Below are 24833 nucleotides of genomic sequence, written 5' to 3'. Positions count from 1 at the left end.
GTGAGGAGGTAGGCAATAAATTGGCCATAGTAGCGAAATAATTACAATTTAGCAGATTAACACTGGAGTGATAAATGAGCAGATGATGATGTGCAAGTAGAGATATGGTGTGCAACAGAGCAGAAAAGTAAATAAAAACAATATGAGGATGAGGTAGGTAGATTGGGTGGGCTATTTACAGATGGACTATGTACAGCTGCAGCGATCGGTTAGCTGCTCAGGTAGCTGATGTTTAAAATTAGCGAGGGAAATATAAGTTTCCAGCTTCAGCGAATTTTGCAATTCGTTCCAGTCACTGGCAGCAGAGAACTGGAAGGAAAGACGGCCAAAGGAGGTGTTGGCTTTGGGGATGAGCAGTGAGATATATCTGCTGGAGCGCGTGCTATGGGTGGGTGTTGTTATCGTGACCAGTGAGCTGAGATAAGGCGGAGCTTTACCTAGCATAGACTTATAGATGACCTGGAGCCAGTGGGTCTGGCGACGAATATGTAGCGAGGGCCAGCCGACTAGAGCATACAGGTCGCAGTGGTGGGTGGTATAAGGGGCTTTGGTAACAAAACGGATGGCAATGTGATAGACTGCATCCAGTTTGCTGAGTAGAGTATTGGAAGCTGATGATGTTTTGTTGTTTCATACAATACTGCACTGTTTTTGTCCCATCTGAACCAGCTGAATTATAGAAATTAACTGCAGTTACAACATGCAATATCATGCCAGGTTGAATTGTATGTGATTCTGCTTCAAAGTACTACCAGTTCAGAATCATATGGCAGCATTTTGTTAATTCAAGGACCTGGTCACAGCCGAGTAAGTTCCTATCCTTCCTCCCATTAAACGTATCATGTTTCCATCTTAATGCATTGGACATGGTGAGGACTGGCGTTCAGACAGGCAATCTGATTAGCTTTCAAAAGACTTTGAGGATGGGGGGCAGCAGCAGGTTTTTAAAGAGATCAGACTCCCTCAGAAATGTACTCAAGTGTTAGCTTTTTCATCACAAGTGCTCTGTGATGAATTTCAGTATGTCGGCTAGTTATCCACTTCGGTACTGATATAAACACTGATTGTTCTCAACATAATGCATATTTCTCATGTTCTCATAAACAGTGTTATGAGACGGCTCAAAGCACAACAAATGACATTACCGCCCACAATGTGTTTACGACTTTAGCCTAACTGTGACACACAGGTACAGATCTGAATAAATACCCAGGTTGTGAATCACATAAGTAGCATTGTTGTATGTATGCATCTGTGGCATCCATTGCTGTATTGAGGGCAGATCTGTTTCTGCCCAAATCCTTAATCTGGGTTTACATAATTCAGTTGGCTAAGTATGTTAAAATGGCTCATACCAGGAGATTACAGGGGCACATATGCCCGCTGCAGAAGACACAGTCACAATGGATGGATTTGTGCTAGTAATTAGTGAGGCGGCTGCAGACCTGAAAGAAGAAGACAGAGGTGTCTGCTTTCTCTCTCCTCTGTTGCTACTCATATTACTTGTTCCAATGGGTAGGCATCAGCACATCCTCACTCCCTTGTGTGTGGGATTTTGTGTGAATAGTCTAAAGACTACCTGGTTGATACATTTGTTGTGACACTTTATAAGCAAGATAATGTGAAGAAAATGGCTTCCCTTTGTATATGGGGAACTCAAGCAATCATGCTGCAAATCTGAGATGTAGGCTGTGTTCCAAATGGGACCCTATTCTTCCTAGTGGTTAAAGCGTTGGGCCACTAACTGAAAGGTTGCTGGTTCGAATACCTAAGTCGACAAGGTGAGCAAGACACTTAAATCCGAATTTGCTCCTGGGGCACTGTATTACTATGGCTGACCCTGTAAAACACCTATCCAGTGTATGTGACAATAAAACATATATATACATATATATAAAAAAATATTCTAAATAGTTCACTGCTTTTGACCAGAGCCCTATGGGAAAGGGAATAATAGAGGTGCCATTTGGAACACAACCATGGTAGGTATCGGTCATTTCCATGAAAGAGGCACTGTCCTGTAAGGAGATAAGTTGATAAATAATGAAGAATGGTATTGTGACACTTGGTCGAGCTTGGAAGATAAACCGAAAATGATCGACACCGACCATACCGATCACTTATCGCAGGCATTTTGCTGATATCGTTCATTACGATAAGTAGCCTATACTAGAGAAATGTCAAGTTTGATGTGAAATAAGTTTGCTAATATGGGTGGTTGTTAATGGGACAATTGATGGCTACAACCGTCAAACTAGTAGAAGTTGTTTAAAGAATAATACAAAAAGAACTGGTGCATATTGTTGTAAATGTATCATTATCACATCAATTCAGGCAATTTATCACGATTTGAATTTTTGTCTATATTGCCTAGCTCTAATGCTTGGCCAGTGAGGTATGTAGGTAGAATGTTGTTTTATAGTTGTATGTAGGCCATGACGCTTTAACCCAGACATGTGCCACATAATTAATGAAGACTATTTGCCAGGCCATTGTGGCCTAAAGCAACAGACAGGCAGTTTGTTTTCTCAGCATGCTATCAGGATAACGACGCCTCAATTCTCCAAATGCCTCAAAAGACAAACATATTTTATTAAGGCTATGGATTTTCATAATAATTGTTATGTATTTGTGCCCAATGTTCCCTCCCCAAAAAATTGGGCACTGAACAAATTTCAGGTCAGCTGAGCACAAACTTGAACGTTGTGAAAATTCTGTGCAACTTTTGGCATGTGTTTACTGTAAACACTGAGGCTTGTACCTGCTTTAAGTTACAGTTATAACAGTGGCCAAGTAGGCTACTGTGGCTATTTGATCATAATGTAGGCCTACCAGAGGCCTACCATAAACTGACAAATGCATCCCATAACATTTTAACATGGAAATAGCTGTTCTATCATTCAGCCTACAGTAGCAGCCAATGTGTGGCGTTCAATGTAGGCCTACATTCCACAGGGGAAAAAACATGTAGGGATTGACACTAACCTGTTTATCCACTTGTCCTTCAGACAAGGAGGTGACTGAAAATGCTGATGCATTTTGTAATGTGAAACCACTTAACAAAATAACATTATTATTCCCATACCATTATTACAGAGAATCAGACAAAATTATGCTACCCTCTGCCTATTGATTACTTAGCTTCTTCTCAAAATACAACACTGCCTCTTACAGAAAAAACGCACTTTATCTGACTTGCTTTTCAAAGATGGCTGGAAATGCACACGTTTTGTGCTGCTCTTGTAGGATGCAACCACACCCCCATTGATGACTAGAACGGATCTATAACTGGGCTAATAACGCTACAACGCTCGCGACCAATGTTCGCTCTAAGTGTTTGGGGCACTGAGCAAATGTTAGGTCTTGTGAGCGGAAATGTTAACGTTTTGAGAATTTTGTGCGACTTCCGACGCACGTTTACAGTGAACACAGGCTGTACCCTTACAGTTTTAGACAGTAGCCAATAGGCTATTTGAGCATAATGTAGGTCTACTGACAAAAACAATGGAGCAAGTCCCATAACATTTTCACATGGAAATAGCTTTTCTATGATATAGCCTAAATGTGGTGTTCAATGCAGGCCTACATTGCATGAGACATAAAAAAAAAAATTACATTTTTTTTTACATTATGAATGATTTTTTTACTTGGTCTGTAACACCATGGGCCAAATAGGTGACAGTTAATTGCATTGTATTACGTTGTATGATGCAAGAAAGAACTTCACAAAATACAATTAATTATTATTACCATACAGAGAATTAGACAATGTAGGCTACCCCTAAGCCTATTGGCTTATTTGCATATTCAAGCCTGTCTCAAAATACAACACTGCCCCTTTAAGACATAAGCTTTTTACCTGACTGGCTTTTCAAAGACTGCTTGAAATGTAGCCTACACGTTTTGTGCTCTTGTGGGCAGCAGTAACTCCCCATTGCTGACCTATACGTATCTATAACTGGGCTAATAACTCGCTAAATAGCAAAGAATATCAACAATTGTTCACGAGCGCATTCAAGACCCCTCGAGAGCTACCCGCCAATAGAATGCTACTCTGTTGCGCTCTGGCTCTGCCTACAACAAAATCTCAGACTCAATCTTGCAAAGTTAGATTTGTTTTGGTTTGTTGCATTGAAAAGGTGCTGATATAATGTTGATTTGATCACAAACTTTGATCTATATAGTGCAAACTAATGGAGTGAATTCAATGAAGTTCAATCTCTTGCTCCTCTGCGCGGCCCGGCATTTCTTCAGCGCGGCAGTTCTGGAGGAGGTGCGGAAGCTGCGCCTGCTTCTGAGCGCAGCTTAGAGGGAACATGGCCAATGACCATACTATAGTTAGAATAACACACATCATGTTGAAAGGGCCTTGAACGTCTTTTCTTTTAACGGTTCGATTTTTCCAAACCAAGTTTCCCTAAAAGAATGGCTAAGATTTGCCTCTTCTCAGACAGTCTCCCAGACAAGTTACGGTATACAGCTTTATTTTATTACAGTAATGCCTCCAGACTACTTTCTCCTAAATTGTCTCACTGTCTTCAATAACTCGTAAACACACCATTGATTGTCTGGAATCTCTTACTTTCCTTCAGACACTCGAGGGTGTCCTGTAATTCAGAATAAACAGCTTTAACTGCTTTCAGTTCATCTTTGGTATTAACCACCGCTACTGCCTACGTATTTGTCTTCTAAAGAATGAATGATTACCAGCAACTGAAAGTGACAACAGATCACAATCTAATTGCAATGACCTGTCCATTACTATCTATCCAAGCAATGTTGCTTGTACATTACCCTTGGAAATGAATACATATGAGATATTTGTTGGTGATGTTTTACTACCATAGAAAATGGTCATTTACACTGAACAAAATGTAAATGCAATATGCAACAATTTCAAGGATTTGACTGAGTTACAGTTCATATAAGGACATCAGGACACTTGAAATACTTTAGGCCCTAATCTTTGGATTTCACATGACTGGGATTACAGATATTCATCTGTTGGTCACAGATACCTTAAAAGATCAGATCGTAGATCAGAACACCAGTCCGTTTCTGGTGTGACCACCATTTGCCTCATACAGCGCGACACATCTCCTTCGCATAGAGTTGATCAGGCTGTTGATTGTGGGATGTTGTCCCACTCCTCTTCAATGGCTGTGCGAAGTTACTGGATATTGGAGGGAACTGGAACACGGTATCTCTGTGCATTCAAATTGCCATCAATAAAATGTAATTGTGTTTGTTGTCCATAGCTTATGCCTGCCCATACCATAACCATCATGGGGCACTCTGTTTACAATGTTAACATCAGCGAACCGCTCGCCCACATGACGCCATACATGCTGTCTACGTGAAGAGCTCACTTCTCCAGCGTGCCAGTGGCCCTCTAAGGTGAGCATTTGCCCACAGAAGTTGGTTACGAAACCAAACTGTAGTCAGGTCAAGATCCTGGTGAGGATAACGAGCATGCAGGTCTTCGGTTGTGCAAACCCACAGTTTCATCAGCTGTCCAGGTGGCTGGTATCCGACGATCCTGCAAGTGAAGAAGCAGATGTGGAGGATCTGGAATGGTGTGGTCTGCGCTTGTGAGGCTGGTTGGAAATACTGCCAAATTCTCAAAATTATGTTGGAGGCGGCTTATGATCGAGGAATGAGCATTCAATTTTCAGGCAGCAGCTCTGATGGACATTCCTGCAATCAGCATGGCAATTGCACGCCCCCTCAAAACTTGAGACTTGTGTGGCGTTGTGTGACAAAACTGCACATTTGAGTGGCCATTTGTTGTCCCCATTACAAGGTACACCTGTGTAATCAGCTTCATGATATGCCACACCTGTCAGCTGGATGGATTATCATGGCAAAGGAGAAATACTCACTAACAGGGATGTAAACAAATTTGTGCGTATGGAACATTTCTGTGATCTTTTTTTTATCCTCAACATAAAGAAGACAGGATTTTTTAGCATATGTCTTTCCCCTGGGTACGTCACCAAACAAAATGACCCTCGTCACTAAAGTGAGTTAGATTTCTTGATCTGACATGTGGCGATTATGTAAGGCTACTGTTATAATATTATGTGGCTATTTTATTATGCATTTTGTGCATTTTCAAAAAGCATGTGTTACTTTGCTACACTTTTGTCAGTGATTTTTATCCTTTGACTAATGTCCCCCTCTCCTACCATGTGGCTATTACATAAGGGTATGTTTTTGTGTTATGTATTTTCAATGATCATGTATAAAACGCATGAAGCATTTTGATATTGTTGCATTTTGAACATTCAAATGAATGGTTTGCCATTTGGAACGCATACAGTCCTTTGCTAAACAACACCTTCAGCCAGTGACTTCCATTCCCCTCCACTACCTGTAGTGTTATGCTCTGATGGAAAGCCCAGGTTGTTTTGTCCAAGGTGTTTGTGAGCACAGCAGCACATCCTCCCTCTGTCATCCTCTGCTGCTGCTTTAGAGAGTCAAGTCTCATTGTAGGGGCATCCCTATGGAAACTGGCCCAAGGGGCCAATGGATTGGCCAGCCCAGGTCCCTGTTTACCATCTGTGAATCAAAGGAAATCTGCAGCAAGGAAGAGCGAAGGGCATTGGAGCTGCTGGTCCTTCTTCACTTTTCAGCATTTCATGGGGGTAGAATGAAGAGTTGCGATTGTATGGTAGAGGCAGTAGAACCAAGGACAGCGAACTAGAACCGAGAAGAGAAGAGAACCGTCCCAAAGGGAATGTATTGAGCAACACGGAGAGATGCTCTGGGGATATTCCTTCAAGTGCCTGTTTAGATGTTTTTCGTAGGTATTACTACTTCCTGAAATGTCCTAGTGAGTGGTTAGATGCTGGAATAGTACGGAAAAAGCTTGAATTCCTTACAGAAAGACAACAGCTGGTTCTGTTCTGTTTTGGGATCACATGTAGGCGACAGCATCGATTCTATACTGGTGGGTCGGGAGGTTTTGAGTGGTTCGCAGGTGTCTCAAAAAAATTAGAATCTCCAATCTGAACTTGGATGACTTAAACCTGGTAGGAAGTGTGGAGACATTATAATGAACCTACATTTTTTTTTACAATGATCTCTGAACAACTTTTCTTTAATCACAGTATTTTCAATATACTGCTATTAGCAGTGCTATTTTAGTTGATTTAATAACTGAGTTTATTAACATTCTTCATCAAGAATATGGGCAACATTTTATTATTGACAATGAAAGAGGTGGGAATTTTGTTCCCTTGTCATATAATTGTAACCTTATTTACTATCAATATAGCATTAAAAATAGTTTTCCAGATTGTATTTTTGCGCTTATTTTTCATGGTGCAAATATTTGGTCGTGACTGAGACAACCTGGTTCAATTTGGTTACCGAGGCAAAACCAGTTGAGAACCACTGGGCTACAGTATATTACTTTTTCATTATCCTCCAACTTTCTGTGTTGTGTTAGTGGCCATTTCCTTTCTGTGGTATACCTAGTGAATAATACAACTAGTCAGTGAAGGAGCACAAGGTCTTTTGACACATTTTAGGATTTAGAGCCTTGGAGCAGGTTACTCTGCCATGCTTTGAATGCTCTGAATGAAGAAGTTATGTTGTAAACTGTAACCAACTGCCATGATTTTATCTTTCAGATCCCGAGGGCTTCCTAAGTTAAAGGAGTCGTGTTCTCACGAGTCCCTGCTCAGCCCAGGCAGTGCAGTAGAAGCCCTGGATCTGGGAATGGAGGAAGATGTCTATGTCAAACCTCTCCACAGTAGCATATTGGGTCAGGAGTTCTGCTTCGAGGTAAGCCTAAACAGTAGTTAGTCCTGTTCGACTGCTTTGAAGTAGTACTTTGAAAAAACTTTAAGCTTTTAGCAAGTAATGGAAGATCAAAATCCTGATGATGCATAGTGAAAAGAGCACACTGACAAATTGCTAATTTTTATATTACTTGGATCATTTAGCTTGCTAGTTTAACAAGGCTATATTTTTACATTTCGTTACAGAACAATTTTACTGTATGCTCTTTGTCTTTTGATAAAATCACAGGTGATATAATGCATAGAAGACCTTGTTTGTTATGCTCCTCATGCTTCTGTCTTCTCCAGGTGACCTACTCAGGAGGAAGTAAGTGTTTCAGCTGCTCCTCAGCCTCAGAGAGAGACAAATGGATGGAGAACCTGAGGAGGACGGTCCAGCCAAACAAGGTGAGACCAGAGACATAGGTTTGCATCCCAAATCGCACCATATTCCCTTCAAAAGTAGTGCACTATGTTGGAAATAGGGTGCCAATTGGGGCATGGACATATTGATGCCCTTTACATTGTCCTAATGCTAGTTAATGCTACAATGTCCTCCTTAACTTCGCTTCTTGTTCTTTTCAACTTCATCTTCTTAACATTGTCAGTTTAGTGTCACTGTTCCCCCCCCATTGGGGCGGCAGGTAGCCTAGTGGTTAGAGTGTTGGGCCAGAAAGCGAAAGGTTGCTGGATCAAATCCCCGAGCTGACAAGGTAAAAAATCTGTCATTCTGCACCTGAACAAGGCAGTTAACCCACTGCTCCCCGGTAGGCCGTCATTGTAAAATAAGAATTTGTTCTTAACTGACTTGCCTAGTTAAATAAAGGTTAAAGAAAAAGACAAATGTTTTGATTCCGTACTCATTTGATGTCTTCCCAGGATAACTGCAGACGAACTGAGAATGTCCTCCGGCTATGGATCATCGAAGCCAAGGACCTGCCTCCCAAGAAGAAGTACTTCTGTGAACTGTGCCTGGATGATATACTATACGCCCGCACCACCAGCAAAACCCGGGCCGACTGCCTGTTCTGGGGGGAACACTTTGAGTTCTACAGCCTGCCTTCTGTCCGTAGCATCACTGTGCACATCTACAAGGACGTGGACAAGAAGAAGAAGAAGGACAAGAACAACTACGTGGGCCTGGTCAACATCCCCATCGGGGGGGTGACAGGGAGGCAGTTTGTGGAGAAGTGGTACCCAGTCAGCACCCCCACCACCAACAAGGGTAAAGGAGGAGGTCCATCGATCCGGATCAAGTCCCGCTTCCAGACCATCTCCATACTGCCCATGGAGCAGTATAAGGAGTTTGCGGAGTTCATCACTAACAACTACACCATGCTGTGTTCTGTTCTGGAGCCGGTGATCAGTGTGAAGAACAAGGAGGAGATGGCCTGTGCCCTGGTTCACATCCTACAGAGCACCGGACGGGCCAAGGTAATACATACACTTTAGAAACTCCATCTCTGCTCTGTACAGACTACTTCATCTTTTTCATAACATTGTCTGTCACTGTGCCTCCCTCCCTACACTGATCATAACTTCCCTCTATTTGCCCACATTAGTACATTAAGTACCGTACTGCAGTATTTCTCAGTAAATCAAAGTTCCCTCTCCTCCTCCCCAGGACTTCCTGACAGATCTAGTGATGTCTGAGGTGGACCGCTGTGCAGACCACGACGTCTTGATCTTCAGAGAGAACACTCTGGCCACCAAGGCCATAGAGGAGTACCTCAAACTGGTGGGACAGAAGTACCTGCATGATGCACTAGGTGAGAGGGAGGGTTTATTATAGAAGACATCTGACATGATGATATAAATGTTCTTGCGTTCCACTTTAAATTCAGTGGAAGCTCTTGATGTATGGCATTTTATTGATTGCTGAATTGGCAGGTTTTCAAACTATTCCATGGGTTTTTGGCAATGCCGTATTACTGTTCTTCAACCCAGTCTGTGTTTTCTCCTGGGTACTGTAGGAGAGTTCATCAAAGCGTTGTATGAGTCAGATGAGAACTGTGAGGTGGACCCGGGGAAGTGCTCCAGTAGTGAACTCCCTGAGCACCAGAGCAACCTGAAGATGTGCTGCGAGCTGGCCTTCTGCAAGATCATCAACTCCTACTGGTGAGATCAGCCCCTCAGCACTGTGAAGCCTAAAGCCACATAGCCTGCTTCTTAAGGTCAATGACCCTGAGCCACATAGCCAGAGGGCCTTGACTTGCCTCCACTTAAGGCAAGCCCCAGCGCCTTGTAAATGGGTAGCTATGACATTATGTGAATAGAGAAGAATATCTGCAGCACTGCGGAACTTGAAACACAGATTTGGGGTACTTGTTTAGTCTTGTTGTTTTGAAAGAGATAGAGATGGATGGTACAGCATGTCTGGCTTGGCTTCAATTTAGTGATGATGTAAAGTGCATGCTGCCACCTGGTGGTAATATGTGGTGGTGCATGTGCATTTTGTCTGATACACACCACGGTCGTCACACTCGGGAAACCAGCATCTTAACCAAGAGGACATTCCCTCTTGGGCCGAGTGTTACACTAGTAGGCAGGGCTACCGCATGAGCTTATGATTCCAAATAATCTCCACTACTCTGACTCTTCCCTCTGCCTCCCTAGTGTGTTCCCGCGGGAGCTAAAGGAGGTGTTTGCAGCGTGGAAGCAGCAGTGTCTGACCCGAGGGAACCAGGACATTAGCAAGCGCCTCATCAGCGCCTCCTTGTTCCTCCGCTTCCTCTGTCCCGCCATCATGTCCCCCTCGCTCTTCAGCCTCATGCAGGAGTACCCTGACGACCGCACTTCCCGTACCCTCACCCTCATCGCCAAGGTCATTCAGAACCTGGCCAACTTCGCCAAGTAGGTTTAGCCTGTTGCTGGTGATATGGTAGATCACGGCTACGTGTGTAAACGGCACATTACGGTACATTACTTTTGACCAGGCCCTGGTTCTGTATAGGGAATAAGGTAGCATTTCGTTTAGAATTTCACCTTTGCAAATTGACAAGACAATCAAAGCATGTCGCCCTAAGTAGAAAGTGCATCATATGAACGCTTGTTATTGTCCGTGTCCAAGGTTTGGCAACAAAGAGGAGTACATGGCTTTCATGAACGACTTCCTGGAGCATGAATGGGCAGGTATGATGCGTTTCCTCACGGAGATCTCCAACCCAGAGACCATCTCCAACACGCCAGGATTCGAAGGTTACATCGACCTTGGCCGAGAGCTGTCTGTCCTCCACTCGCTCCTGTGGGACGTGGTGTCCCAGTTGGACAAGGTAAGGAAGACCTTGGAGTGGGAAGCAATGATACCTCTGTTAACAGATGTTGTAAAAACATAATTTGCATCCCAAATGGCACCCTGTTCCCTTTATTGTGAACTACTTTTGAGCAGGGCCCATAAGGCATTACATAGGGAATGTAGTGCAATTTGGGATACATACATATCTTTTGTAAGCCCAAAGATGAAATGGAAAGCACTGTACTTTAATGAGATGCTAAGGCTCCTAATTGTGGCCCTTAGTAGGTTTCTGTTGAGTTAAGAGGCTCTGCTGCAAATGATAACTTGCAGTGGTGTGTAGTGGATTTGCGTCTGCCCAAAATGATTGTGTGTTATTCTGACAAAGATCTTTCTTTCCCTAATCTGTTTCACTACTACGTTTGCAGGCTTGGAGGGGATTTTTTACAGCTGCTATGAATCTAAATGCACAAATGTATGATTCTGAATAATACTGAGTGTAATAATGTTTTTCTGGATGAAATGTGGGTGGATGGGTCTAATACGATCACTGTGACATAATCCTGTGCAATGGTCTAATAATATTAAGTGGCGTTAGGACAAGTCTGTCTAATCAGCTTACACCACATTGACTTACATCTCAAGCCTGCCGTGCTGTAGCTAAAGGGTTAGTTAATGACTTTATGAGAAGAGGGAAACTTAATTATTACTGTCCGGGATGTTTTTACCCCACATTTCTTTCACTAGGATGTTCCTTAGTGTCTGTCGAGTTTAGAAGTCTATGTTAAAGGTTTTGAAGCAGGGTAACATCACCTACTCGTTCACTGTTCCCACCACTCCCCCTAACCTTAATCCCGCAAGGCTCCTGCGCTGTACATCAGTTTATTTTAATGCATGTTTATTCTACTGCGTTATTTACACCTCTCTGCACAAATGTTCCGTGAACCCTAGTTGTTTTACAACATCCATTTAAATCCTTCCTGCATCTTACCTAACAACCTTATGTATTAGTTTGCCCTTGATGCATGTTTGCTGTGTTTGGAATGTCTGTTATTTAGTGGCATGTGTTTACATTTTTTACCCCAAACTTATTCATTTCCTTATGTTTTTTCCTCTTATGTATCTACTTTCTTTCCTTTTGCCTCTACGCCCACCCCTTCCCTCTCCCCTTTTCCACTCCACCCGACACACACACTTGGTGTCTTCATGGTTACGCTGTCCCGCCAATACCAATGCATTATGGTGCTTCTCATTGCCAACCAACCAACAAATCCAACCCATCAATCCTCCGCCCTCCAAACCTTCTGCCATCCTCATTCCACAATGCTGGGTGACGTGGCCTGGTGCTGCTGCCTCTTGTCTTGGTAACATGCAACCCAGGGTGAAAATTCCTTCCTGCAGGCGACCGTAGCCAAGCTGGGCCCCCTGCCCCGCATCCTGGGGGACATAGCCCGCTCTCTGTCTAGCCCCACACCCATCCAGCAGCAGCTCCGACGCTTCCAGGACTACAGCTCCTCACATAACATCAGCGGCAGCGTCTCCTCAGGCCTGCAGAGGATATTCGAAGATCCGGCCGACAGGTAGTGCTTCAAATTGGTCACAACTGCAGCAATGGTATTGCCAATCACCACCCAGCCATGCATGGCCTAATTCTGTGGTGTAGTTATTTTCAAAGGCTGTTTTATCTGGTAATTTTGTATCAGTTATCCTGGAGGTTGAAAGCTGTTGGTGTGCTCATGCATTTTATATAGATGGGTTGTTTCATGGTGTATTAACTTGGGAGATGACTCGCTGCTAGGATCTTTCTAAATAAAGCTGCAGCTAGAGACTTCCTATTTTTAGCGGCTGTAGAGGTAATGAGGGAATCCGAGATGGAGGGTTTTCCGGCTTTAAAGTGAATCAGCGTAAACATTGTTGCTAAAGGAACATTTGAGTTAAACTTGAAAAGACGGTAGCTTACATTTCATGTAGTGAGTCCCAAATAGAACCCTAGTCATTTATAGTGCACAAATTTTTACCAGACCCCTATGGGCCCTGTTCAAAAGTAGTGCGCTACATATGGAATAGGATGCCATTTGGGATGTACCCATGTTCTTGGTCTGGTCCTAGCTTTGGTTTCGGAACTCTCTGTTAATGTGTTGTGTGTTTACTATCCACGTCTTGCAGTGAGGTTGACAGAATCAAGTCCCCAGTCCAAGAGCATGTTACGAACGGCCTTCACCGGGGGAAGCACCCTCTCCTGGGCCAGCAGCCGTCCGGCCATAGCATGAGCTTCTCAGACAAGGAGGAGAGAGAGAACCTCCTGACCAACGGACGCAGCATCTCCCTGGTGGACCTTCAGGACTCTCACATGGTCCAGAGTGGCAAGGGACCCCTCCCCCTCCACGATGCTCCCCCCAAGCTGAGCAGGGTGGGCTCCCAGCTCTCTATCGGACACCCCCACCAGGCTACCACCTCACAGTCACACCAAGCCCTCCACCAGAAGCCCTCGTTACAGGACAACCTCCCCCAGAGTGCACCACAGGTGCGTCGGCCCCTGCACCCTTCCCTCAGCCAGCAGAGGAGCCTCCAGCCCCTGTCTTTCCAGAACCCTGTCTATCACCTTAGCAACCAGACACAACAACAACACACAGCAGTACACTCCACAACACACTCGGTCCACTCCCACTCAGTGCACTCCCTGCAGCCGGACTCCAGCTCTGAGAACCTGAGCACTGATAGCTCCCGCAGCCACAGCAACTCGGAGGTTGAGTTTGGAGGCGGGAGCCAGGGGGGGAAAGGGGGCAGGGTCCCGTCCAATAGCAGTCTGGAGGAGTTCAGCCGGCGGAGCACGCAGAGCGAAGACTGCTCCACGCCGCACCGCCACAACCTGCCAGACCACCACAGAGGAGCCCACGCTGTAGCAGTGCCCAGGCAAAGCAGCACGGCCCACATCGTGAGGGTGGAGCAGCAGAGCCGCAGTGGGGGGAGTGGTGGGGCCCGGACGCCCCGCTCCCTGCCCCGCTCCCTGCCCCACAGCGCCTCTCTGCGCAGCAGCAGCTCCATCAACACAGAGCCCATGCCTATCCCCATCCAGGCCCAGCCAGGCACAGGAGGCCGCTCACACCAACAGTCCACCTGCTCCATGGAGAGCCCTGTGCCCCCCGTCAGGAGCGTTGCCAAGCAGCAGACGCCACCGCAGGTACTGGTCTGGCATACAGAACTACACTTAGATTCACACACATTCCGCTCCGACACCCCTATATAATATCTGTTATTATCAAGAAATAAAGTGGGGCCAAAGGCACTCAGGGTAGATTTGATTGATTTGATTGACATACATGTATCTGTGGTGGTGCAGGTGGCGTCGCCGGTAGAGCCAGTCACCATGTCACCGGTAGAGAGGACAGCGGCGTGGGTACTGAATAACGGCCAGTTCGAGGACGAGGCGGCCCCAGCAGATCAGAGCAGGGAGGACAGCAGGCACGCCAAGAAGGTAAAGACATAGCCAGAGTTACAGTCAATTAAGGTTTGATGGCCAAAATATTTCCAAGTTAAATGACTGACTTCTTCCTAATCATCCAAGTCAACACATCAGCCTGCTAAGCCAGTGTAGGCAGACAGAGATAGTCTTAGTCATGACTAACACGATCATCCCCTCCCACTCACTTTCTCTCTCTTTCCCTCTCTCTCTTTCCCTCTCTCTTTCCCTCTCTCTCACTTTCCCTCTGTCTGTCTGCCTCGCTTTCTCTTTCCCTCTATCTCTGTTTCTCTCGCCTCTCTCCCGCCAGTATGAACAGGAGATCTCCAAGCTGAAGGAGCGCCTGCGGGTGTCTAGTCGGTGTCTGGAGGAGTACGAGAGACGTCTGCTGGCCCAGGAGCAGCAGATGCAGAAACTGCTGATGGAGTACAAGGCCCGCCTGGAGGACAGCGAGGAGAGGCTGCGGCGGCAGCAGGAGGAGAAGGACAACCAGATGAAGAGCATCATCTGCAGGTCGGCATTACTAGGCACCCTCTGGAGGATTTTGCTTAAAACAAGCCCATACTCCAGTAGGAATTCCTTTGAATGAATGAATGAATGAATGAATGAATGAATGGAAGCAAAATCACAGATTGACTGCTTAATGGCGTGCCTATAGTGTCTTGTATAGTTGTCCCAAATGGCACCATATTCCCTATATACAGTGCATTCTGAAAGTATTCAGACCCCTTGACTTTTTTCCACATTTTGTTACAACCTTATTCTGTAAAATTGATAAAATGATTTTCTTCCTCATCAATCTGCACACAATACCCCATAATGACAAAGCAAAAACAGGTTTTTAGAAATACCTTATTTACATAGATAGGTATTCAGACCCTTTGCTATGAGACTCTAAATTGAGCTCAGGTGCATCCTGTTTCCATTGATCATCCTTGAATTGATTGGACATGATTTGGAAAGGCACACACCTGTCTATATAATGTCCCACAGTTGACAGTGCATGTCAGAGCAAAAACCAAGCCATGAGGTTGAAGGAATTGTCCGTAGAGCTCCGAGACATGATAGTGTCGAGGCACAGATCTGGGGAAGGGTACCAAAATATCTGCAGCATTGAAGGTCCCCAAGAACACAGTGGCCGCCATCATTCTTAAAAGGTTTGGAACCACCAAGACCGCCATCATTCTTAAAAGGTTTGGCACCAACAAGACTCTTCCGAGAGCTGGCCACTCGGCCAAACTGCACAATCGGGGGAGAAGGGCCTTGGTTATTGATATATTTGCAAATATTTCAAAAAACCTGGTTTTGCTCTGCCATTATGGGTTATTGTGTGTAGATTGAGGAGGGGGGAAAACAACTTAATCAATTTTAGAATAAGGCTGTAACGTAACAAAATGTGGAAAAGGGGAAGGGGACTGAATACTTTCCAAATGCACTGTATAGTGCACTACTTTTGATCAGGGTCTACCATTTGAGGTGCAGCCTATGACCTCCCTTTTTGGTTTGTATGCGCCTGAGATGGCAATGCTCTGTCACTCACAGGTTAATTGCTGTAGAGGAGGAGCTGAAGAGAGACCATTCAGAGATGCAAGCTGTCATAGATGCCAAGCAGAAGATCATTGATGCACAGGTATAGTAACAGAAAACGCTACACATATTTTGTCTGTACTCTGTGTAGGGCTTGAATAAATCCAATACTCAAACCATCCCCTTATGAATGAATCTTCTACTCTCCATGGAAACCGATTCATTCAGTCTTACATTTGGGGTTGCTTACCATTGTTTTATATCCTTGACAGCTTTTCAGAGCAATCTGGAAATGCCATAGATAGTCTCAATATAGGCACATTTTTGGGCTTTTAGCAGGGCCTGTTTATCAGCTCGTTGCCTCTGAACACTCTTTGAGAAGTCATACTTTACGTCAACAGATCTTCAATACCAAGCAGGGAAAGGGGAGAAGAAAATAGGGTGAATGTTAACTTATTGCACCATCAAAATACATATTTTAAATGCTTTGACTTTTTTTTAAATGTCTACTTTCTTTACAATGTTATATTTTGGTCAGGGGAGATATAATTGACACTAAATGTAAAAGTATAGACTTGACATGCAGTTAATTCTCTAATCCCATCCAAACAACACTTTTTAAGCTTTGGAGGGGGGTGGAGTTCTTGTACTCTGTATTGGAGCAGAGAACCTGTTGACGTGCTCACTATCACTATGTTCCACTGAATTCCAGGTCAATAAAGCAACAGAGGTAATCCAAGAAGGCAAGTAAACCAGTCAGTCCTCAGGTTTTGGAAAATGCCGGCAAGCCTTGAATGAGCGCAACCCCACTTGACACCCATTCCTACCCTCCCTGACAAAAAAAGTCCTTATTTGTGTTCAGACTAGAGGTTGTTTGGCTGTTGTTTGGCATTGCTTTTGGATTTCCCCATCAGTCACAATATAAATATAAAACATAATCTAATAGATTTTCATTACTTTTGCAGTTTGAGTACGCCCCTGCTGCTACACTTAATGTTTCTCCAAGTCCGATGTCAATATCATCTCAGACACAAAGTGGCGCTCATAGCTAATAATCAACAATATTATAGTATGTGAATGTCTGTCACGAGATGGAATTAGGTCTGTAAATATTAAGCATCTACATTGATGTGTTCACCATTTCTGTTTCTCCAGGAATGTGTGTTGTGAGTTGCGCTCTTAGCAGATGATAGCTTTGGCTGCTTTTCACCCTGCCTTCCTAATTGAGCTACTGTCACTCCCAAAACCCATTTCCCCCCCCCCCCCCCCTCCCCACTCAGTTCTGCAGGAACAGTGCCATGACCTGGCTAGATGAGGTTGCCCATGGCTGGTGACACAACTTTATTTTGTTGCTGATTTCAAGGAGAGCAAACTGAATCAGTTTTCTTCCATCTAGGTTGGCATCACAGTGGTGGTCATTGGGGGGAACAATCGAATACATAGTGTAGAGGATACTTCAGTCCAAGGGTTAGGCATAGAATTGGGATTTCAGTAAAACAATGAAATGATAGTTGAATACAACTAATGTGTTTACACGATATAAATGTACAATTGTTTTCAGTTGAAAGCCATGCCACTGTTGGCATGTAGGCTCTGTGAATGGTATACGAATGGATAGATACAGGACTAGTCAAAAGTTTGGACACCTACTCATTCAAGGGTTTTTCTTTATTTTTACTATTTTCTACATTGTAGAATAAAAGTGAAGACATGAAAACCATGAAATAACACACATGGAATCATGAAGTAACCAAAACATTGTTACACAAATCAAAATATATTTTAGGTTGTTCAAAGTAGCCACCCTTTGCATTGATGACAGCTTTGCACACTGTTAGCATTCTCTCAACCAGATTCATGAGGAATGCTTTTCCAACAGTCTTGAAGGAGTTCCCACATACAGTGGCAAAAAAAAGTATGTGAATCCTTTGGAATTACCTGGATTTCTGCATAAATTGGTCATCAAATTTGATCTGATCTTCATCTAAGTCACAACAATAGACAAACATAGTGTGCTTAACCTAATAACACAAATTATTGTATTTTTCTTGTCTATATTGAATACATCATTTAAACATTCACAGTGTAGGTTGGAAAATATGTGAACCCCTAGGCTAATGACTTCTCCAAAAGCTAATTGGAGTCAGGAGTCAGCTAACCAGGAGTACAATCATTGAGACGAGATTGGAGATGTTGGTTAGAGCTGCCCTGCCCTATAAAAAACACTCACAAAATTTGTGTTTGCTATTCACAAGAAGCATTGCCTGATGTGAACCATGCCTCGAACAAAAGAAATCTCAGAAGACCCAAGATAAAGAATTGTTGACTTGCATAAAGCTGGAAAGGGTCAGAAAAGTATCTCTAAAAGCCTTGATGTTCATCAGTCCACAGTAAGACAAATTGTCTATAAATGGAGAAAGTTCAGCACTGTTGCTACTCTCCCTAGGAGTGGCCGTCCTGCAAAGATTACTGCAAGAGCACAGCGCAGAATGTTCAATGAGGTTAAGACGAATCCTAGAGTGTCAGCTAAAGACTTACAGAAATCTCTGGAACATGCTAACATCTCTGTTGACGAGTCTACGATACGTAAAACACTAAACAAGAATGGTGTTCATGGGAGGACACCACGGAAGAATCCACTGCTGTCAAAAAAAAACATTGCTGCACGTCTGAAGTTTGCAAAAGTGCACCTGGATGTTCCACAGCGCTACTGGCAAAATATTCTGTGGACCGATGAAACTACAGTTGAGTTGTTTGGAAGGAACACACAATATGTGTGGAGAAAAAAAGGCACAGCACACCAACATCTAAACCTCATCCCAAATGTAAAGTATGGTGGAAGGAGCATCATGGTTTGGGGCTGCTTTGCTGCCTCAGGGTCTGGACAGCTTGCCATCATCAATGGAAAAATGCCTTCTGGAGTGGCCCAATCAGAGTCCTGACTTCAACCCGATTGAGATGCTGTGGCATGACCTCGAGCAGTTTACACCAGACATACCAAATTATTGCTAAACTGAAACAGTTGTGTAAGAGGAATAGTCCAAAATTCCTCAGGACCGTTGTGCAGGTCTGATCCGCAACTACAGAAAACATTTGGTTGGTTATTGCTGCCAAAGGAGGGTCAACCAGTTATTAAATCCAAGGGTTTACATACTTTTCCCACCATGCACTGAGAATGTTTATACGGTGTGTTCAATAAAGACATAAAAATGTATAACTGCTTTGTGTGTTATTAGTTTAGGCAGACTGTTTGTCTACTGTTGTGACCTAGATGAAGATCAGATCCAATTTTATTACCAATTTATGGAGAAATCCAGGTATTACATACTTTGTTGTGAACCCGCTGTATGCTGAGCACTGGTTGGCTGCTTTTCCTTCACTCTGCAGTCCCCCCCCCCCCACACACACACACACCTCCTCCTCCATGCTTCACGGTGGGAACCACACATGCAGAGTAGAGGTTGACCGATAATGGGAGGACCAAAAAAGCCGATACCGATTTAATTGGCCGATTTTTAATTTTATTTATTTATTTGTAATAATGACAATTACAACAATACTGAATGAACACTTATTTTAACTTTAACCCTCTATACCATTTGTATTTCATTAACCTTTGACTATTGGATGGTCTTATAGGCACTTTAGTATTGCCAGTGTAACAGTATAGCTTCCGTCCCTCTCCTCGCCCCTCCCTGGGCTCGAACCAGGAACACAACGACAACAGCCACCATCGAAGCAGCGTTACCCATGCAGAGCAAGGGGAACAACTACTAGAAGGCTCAGAGCGAGTGACGTTTGAAACGCTATTAGCGCCCGCTAACTAGCTAGCCATTTCACTTCGGTTACACCAGCCTCATCTTGGGAGTTGATAGGCTTGAAGTCATAAACAGCGCAATGCTTGACGCACAATGAAGAGCTGCTGGCAAAACGCCCGAACGTGCTGTTTGAATGAATGTTTACGCGCCTGCTTCTGCCTACCACCGCTCAGTCAGATACTTGTATGCTCAGTCAGATTATATGCAATGCAGGACACGCTAGATAATATCTAGTAATATCATCAACCATGTGTAGCTAACTAGTGATTATGATTGATTGTTTTTTATAAGATAAGTTTAACTAGCTAGCAACTTACCTTGGCTTACTGCATTCGCTTAACAGGCTCCTTGTGGAGTGCAACGAGAGAGAGGCAGGTCCTTATTGCGTTGGACTAGTTAACTGTAAGGTTGCAAGATTGAATCCCCCGAGCTGACAAGGTGAAAATCTGTCTTTCTGCCCCTGAACACGGCAGTTAACCCACCGTTCCTAGGCCGTCATTGAAAATAAGAATGTGTTCTTAACTGACTTGCCTAGTTAAATAAAGGTGTAAAATAATTTGCAAAATCGGTGTCCAAAAATACCATTCCGATTAATCGGTCGACCTCTAATGCAGAGATCCTCCGTTCACCCACTCTGCGTCTCACAAAGACACGGCGGTTGGAACCAAACATTTCTAATTTGGACTCATCAGACCAAAGGACAGATTTCCACCGGTCTAATGTCCATTGCTCGTGTTTCTTGACCCAAGCAAGTCTCTTCTTCTTATTGGTGTCTTTTCAGCTATTTGACCATTAAGGCCTGATTCACACATTCTCCTCTGAACAGTTGATGTTGAGATGCCTGTTACTTGAACTCTGTAGCATTTATTTGGGTTGCAATTTCTGAGGCTGACAACTAATGCTCTGCAGCAGAGGTAACTCTGGGTCTTCCTTTCCTGTGGCGGTCCTCATGAGAGCCAGTTTCATCATAACGCTTGATGGTTTTTGTGACTGCACTTGAAGAAGCTTTCAAAGTTCTTGAAATTTTCCGGATTGACATGAGTAATGATGGACTGTCATTTCTCTTTGCTTATTTGAGCTGTTCTTGCCATTATATGGACTTGGTCTTTTACCATATAGGGAGGGCTATCTTCTGTATACCAACCCTACCCTGTCACAACACAACTGATTGTTAAGGAAAGAAATTCCATAAATACATTTAACAAGGCACACCTGTTAATTGAAACGCATTCCACCTCAAATCAAATGTTATTAGTCACAAGCGCCAAATACAACAACCTTACAGTGAAATGCTTACTTACGAGCCCCTAACCAACAGTGCAGTTTCAAAACAATATGGATAAGAATAAGAGAGAAGTACAAGTAATTAAAGAGCAGCAGTAAAAAAGAACAATACATACATGGGGCTGCTGGTACAGAGTCGATGTGCACGGGCACCGGTTAGTTGAGGTAGTATGTACATGTAGGTAGCGTTATTAAAGTGACTATGCATAGATGACAAAAAGTCTGGATAGCCATTTGACTAGAGGTTCAGGAGTCTTATGGCTCGGGGTAGAAGCTGTTATTAAGAAGCCTCTTGGACCTAGACTTGGCGCGCCGGTACCGCTTGCAGTGCGGATGCAGAGAGAACAGGCAAAGACTAGGGTGGCTGGAGTCTTTGGCAATTTTTAGGGCCTTCCTCTGACATCGCCTGGTATAGAGGTCATGGATGGCAGGAAGCTTGTCCCCAGTGATGTACTGGGCCGTACGCACTACCCTCTGCAGTGCCTTTCGGTCGGAGGCCGAGCAGTTGCCATACCAGGCAGTGATGCAACCAGTCAGGATGAACCTTTTGAGCAGTCAGGTAGAACCTTTTGAGGATTTGAGGACCCACGCCAAATCTTTGTCTCCTGAGGGGGGAATAGGTTTTGTTGTGCCCACTTCAAGACTGTCTTGTGTGCTTGGACCATGTTAGTTTGTTGGTGATGTGGACACCAAGGAACTTGAAGCTCTCAACCTGCTCCACTGCAGCCACGTCGATGAGAATGGGGGCGTGCCCGGGCCTCTTTTTCCTGTAGTCCACAATCATTTCCTTTGTCTTGCTCACGTTGAGGGAGAGGTTGTTGTCCTGTCACCACACTGCCAGGTCTCTGACCTCCTCCCTATAGGCTGTCTCGTTGTCGGTGATCAGGCCTACCACTGTTGTGTCATTTGCAAATTTAATGATGGTGTTGGAGTCGTGCCTGGCCGTGCAGTCATGAGTGAACAGGGAGTACAGGAGAGGGCTGGCACGCACATAGGTGTTCCTTTTGTCCAGGTGGGAAAGGGCAGTGTGGAGTGCAATAGAGATTGCATCATCTGTGGATCTGTTTGGGTGGTATGCAAATTGGAGTGGGTCTAGGGTTTCTAGGATGATGGTGTTGATGTGAGCCATGACCTTTCAAAGCACTGGCTACAGACATGAATGCTACGTCTCGGTAGTCATTTAGGCAGGTTACCTTAGTGTTCTTGGGCACAGTCACTGTGGTCTGCTTAAAACATGTTGGTATTACAGACTCGGACAAGGAGAGGTTGAAAATGTCAGTGAAGACACTTGCCAGTTGGTCAGAGCATGCTCACAGTACACGTCCTGGTGACCTGTCTAAAGGTCTTACTCACATTGGCTGCGGAGAGCGTGATCACACAATCTTCCTGTACATCTGGTGCTTTCATGCATGTTTCAGTGTTATTTGCCTCGAAACGAGCATAGAAGTAGTTCAGCTCGTCTGGTAGGCTCGTGTCACTGGGCAGCTCTCGGCTGTGCTTCCCTTTTCTGGTCTGTAATGGTTTGCAAGCCCTGCCATATCCGACGGGCGTCGGAGCCGGTGTTGTACGACTCTATCTTAGTCCTGTATTGATGCTTTGCCTGTTTGATGGTTCGTCGGAGGGCATAGTTTGATTTCTTATAAGCTTCCGGGTTAGAGTCCCACTCCTTGAAAGCAGCAGCTCCAGCCTTTAGCTCAGTGCCGATGCTGCCTGTAATCCATGGCTTCTGGTTGGGGTATGTATGTACGGTCACTGTGGAGACGACATCATCGATGCACTTATTGATGAAGCCAATGACAGATGTGGTGTACTCCTCAATGCAATTGGAGGAATCCCGGAACATATTCAAGTCTGTGCCAGCAAAACAGTCCTGTAACTTAGCATCTGCTTCATCTGACCACATTTTTAGTGATCTACTCACTGGTGCTTCCTGCTTTAATTTTTGCTTGTAAGCAGGAATCAGGAGGATGGAATTATGGTCAGATTTGCCAAATGGAGGGGAGGGAGAGCTTTGTATGCGTCTCTGTGTGTGGAGTAAAGATGGTCCAGAGTTATTTTCCCTCTGGTTGCACATTTAACATGATAGAAAGCTGGTTGAGAGAATGTCAAGAGTGTGCAAAGCTGTCATCAAGGCCAAAAGTGGCTACTTTGAAGAATCTCATAAAATATTTGTATTTGTTTAACACTTTTTTGATTACTATTTGATTCCATATGTGTTCATAGTTTGTTTTCACTATTATTCTACAATGTAGAAAATAGTTGTAAAAAATTAAGAAAAACCCTGGAATGAGTAGGTGTGTCATCTTTTGAATGGTTCTGTTTATTAAAAAATATGTTTTCGTTTTAAAAACAAACACGATGCAATGCTTGGATATGAGTTTGATTTATCTATAATTTTGGCTGGTAAACAAAAACTATTTCAGTGAGGTATATTTCAGACTTTGCTTGTGATATTTGAATTTCACCATCTACATAGTAGTAATCATCTTTTAGCTTATCCTGCTAATTTATTCTCCAATGTAAAATGAATGTTTTCCTCTCTTTCTCACTCCCTCCCTCTTTCCCTTCTCTCTTTCTCTCTTCAGGAGAAGAGGATAAGCTCCCTGGATGCAGCCAACTCTCGGCTAATGAGTGCCCTGACACAGGTGAAGGAGCGCTATAGCATGCAGAACCTGCGCAACGGCCTCTCGCCAACCAACCCCACAAAACTGTCGATCACTGAGAACGGAGAGTTCAAAAACAGCAGCTGCTGATTTAGTCAGACAGTGTGAGATGGTGTTATGGTCACACTCTCTCCATGCACACAGACCAATTACCTGTGGCTCTACAAGGAATGTCTAGATATGAATGTAAATAGCTTGTATCTTGCATTGGTTGTGTACAGAGATGATACTGAAAGACGTGTCTTTTGAAGACGTGAACAGGGGGATCAACTGTTGTCATGAAATAGCGAATTGTTGTTTTATAAATGACATTCCCATATGCAGACAAATGCTGTTTTAAATAGATTTGAAGTATTCTCTAATTAAGAGATTATATATTGAGTAGATGTACATATCAAAGGGGTTTGTTTAAATAAATAAGCACATAGTGAGCAGTTATAGCTCTAAAAACATAGTCATGATAGGAATGGAAGGGCAAAATAAACCAAAAAACGTTTTATGCACTGTTTTTCTAACCCTACTTTTTAAAAATCTTTTTAACTTCCGTTTTTGTCGTCTTAACCTAGAGGTTGCATTGGTTTTGATTGTCTGATTTAGAGTATATTGGGACTGCTGCTTGCCCATTGTTAGCTGAAACCATAGGCCTTTGAGTTCAGGTTCTTACGGCCTACTGGATCTTCAAAACAAAGTGTCTGCTCACTCCCACCTTGCCACAGAATAGCAAATGTTATTTATTTCTGTACCTTCTACTGGCACGCCTTCAAGATCCCATGACAAGATGTTCAACATGACAGCCCTCCTGACTTTGTACAATTTTCTATTTCATGTCAATAACTACTGTTTAAGAGTCTGTTTTCTGTTCTCACCCACCCAACCTCCCCCTAGGCACACACTTTTTTGTTGCACAAAAATCTATGGACTGGTGAATGTCAATGATAGCTTATCTGTCAGTTGTTGAGAATAAAAACTGCCTGTAACATTGTGGATGTTTTGCATTCGTGACTTTAATATGGTTTGTAATTCAACTACTGCTGAAGCACATGCATATTTGCAGTGCTCGAC

General features: G+C 43.8%; 1 protein-coding gene across 5 annotated transcripts in view; it reads left to right on the top strand.

Moving 5' to 3' along the window:
• LOC139387537 (ras GTPase-activating protein nGAP-like) overlaps nucleotides 1-24753 on the top strand; it is an 81827-nt gene extending 57074 nt beyond the window's left edge. For 4 of the 5 annotated variants that reach the window (XM_071133834.1, XM_071133831.1, XM_071133832.1 and 1 more), the window contains 13 exons: nucleotides 7638-7791; nucleotides 8097-8195; nucleotides 8667-9221; nucleotides 9412-9556; nucleotides 9761-9905; nucleotides 10404-10640; nucleotides 10858-11059; nucleotides 12400-12599; nucleotides 13186-14200; nucleotides 14360-14494; nucleotides 14790-14992; nucleotides 16022-16109; nucleotides 23694-24753. In XM_071133834.1, coding sequence (XP_070989935.1) covers nucleotides 7638-7791; nucleotides 8097-8195; nucleotides 8667-9221; nucleotides 9412-9556; nucleotides 9761-9905; nucleotides 10404-10640; nucleotides 10858-11059; nucleotides 12400-12599; nucleotides 13186-14200; nucleotides 14360-14494; nucleotides 14790-14992; nucleotides 16022-16109; nucleotides 23694-23861 — 3346 coding nt within the window. In that variant the 3' untranslated portion in view covers nucleotides 23862-24753. The remainder of the gene's footprint in view (nucleotides 1-7637; nucleotides 7792-8096; nucleotides 8196-8666; nucleotides 9222-9411; nucleotides 9557-9760; nucleotides 9906-10403; nucleotides 10641-10857; nucleotides 11060-12399; nucleotides 12600-13185; nucleotides 14201-14359; nucleotides 14495-14789; nucleotides 14993-16021; nucleotides 16110-23693) is intronic. The other variant, XM_071133833.1, reaches the window with a different exon arrangement.
• Nucleotides 24754-24833: the final 80 nt, after the last annotated feature.

Source organism: Oncorhynchus clarkii, chromosome 28 (genome assembly GCF_045791955.1).
Source record: "Oncorhynchus clarkii lewisi isolate Uvic-CL-2024 chromosome 28, UVic_Ocla_1.0, whole genome shotgun sequence".
Lineage (NCBI taxonomy): Eukaryota > Metazoa > Chordata > Actinopteri > Salmoniformes > Salmonidae > Oncorhynchus > Oncorhynchus clarkii.
Note: the sequence above shows the minus strand (reverse complement) of the source record. Positions and strands in the feature narration are given on the sequence as shown.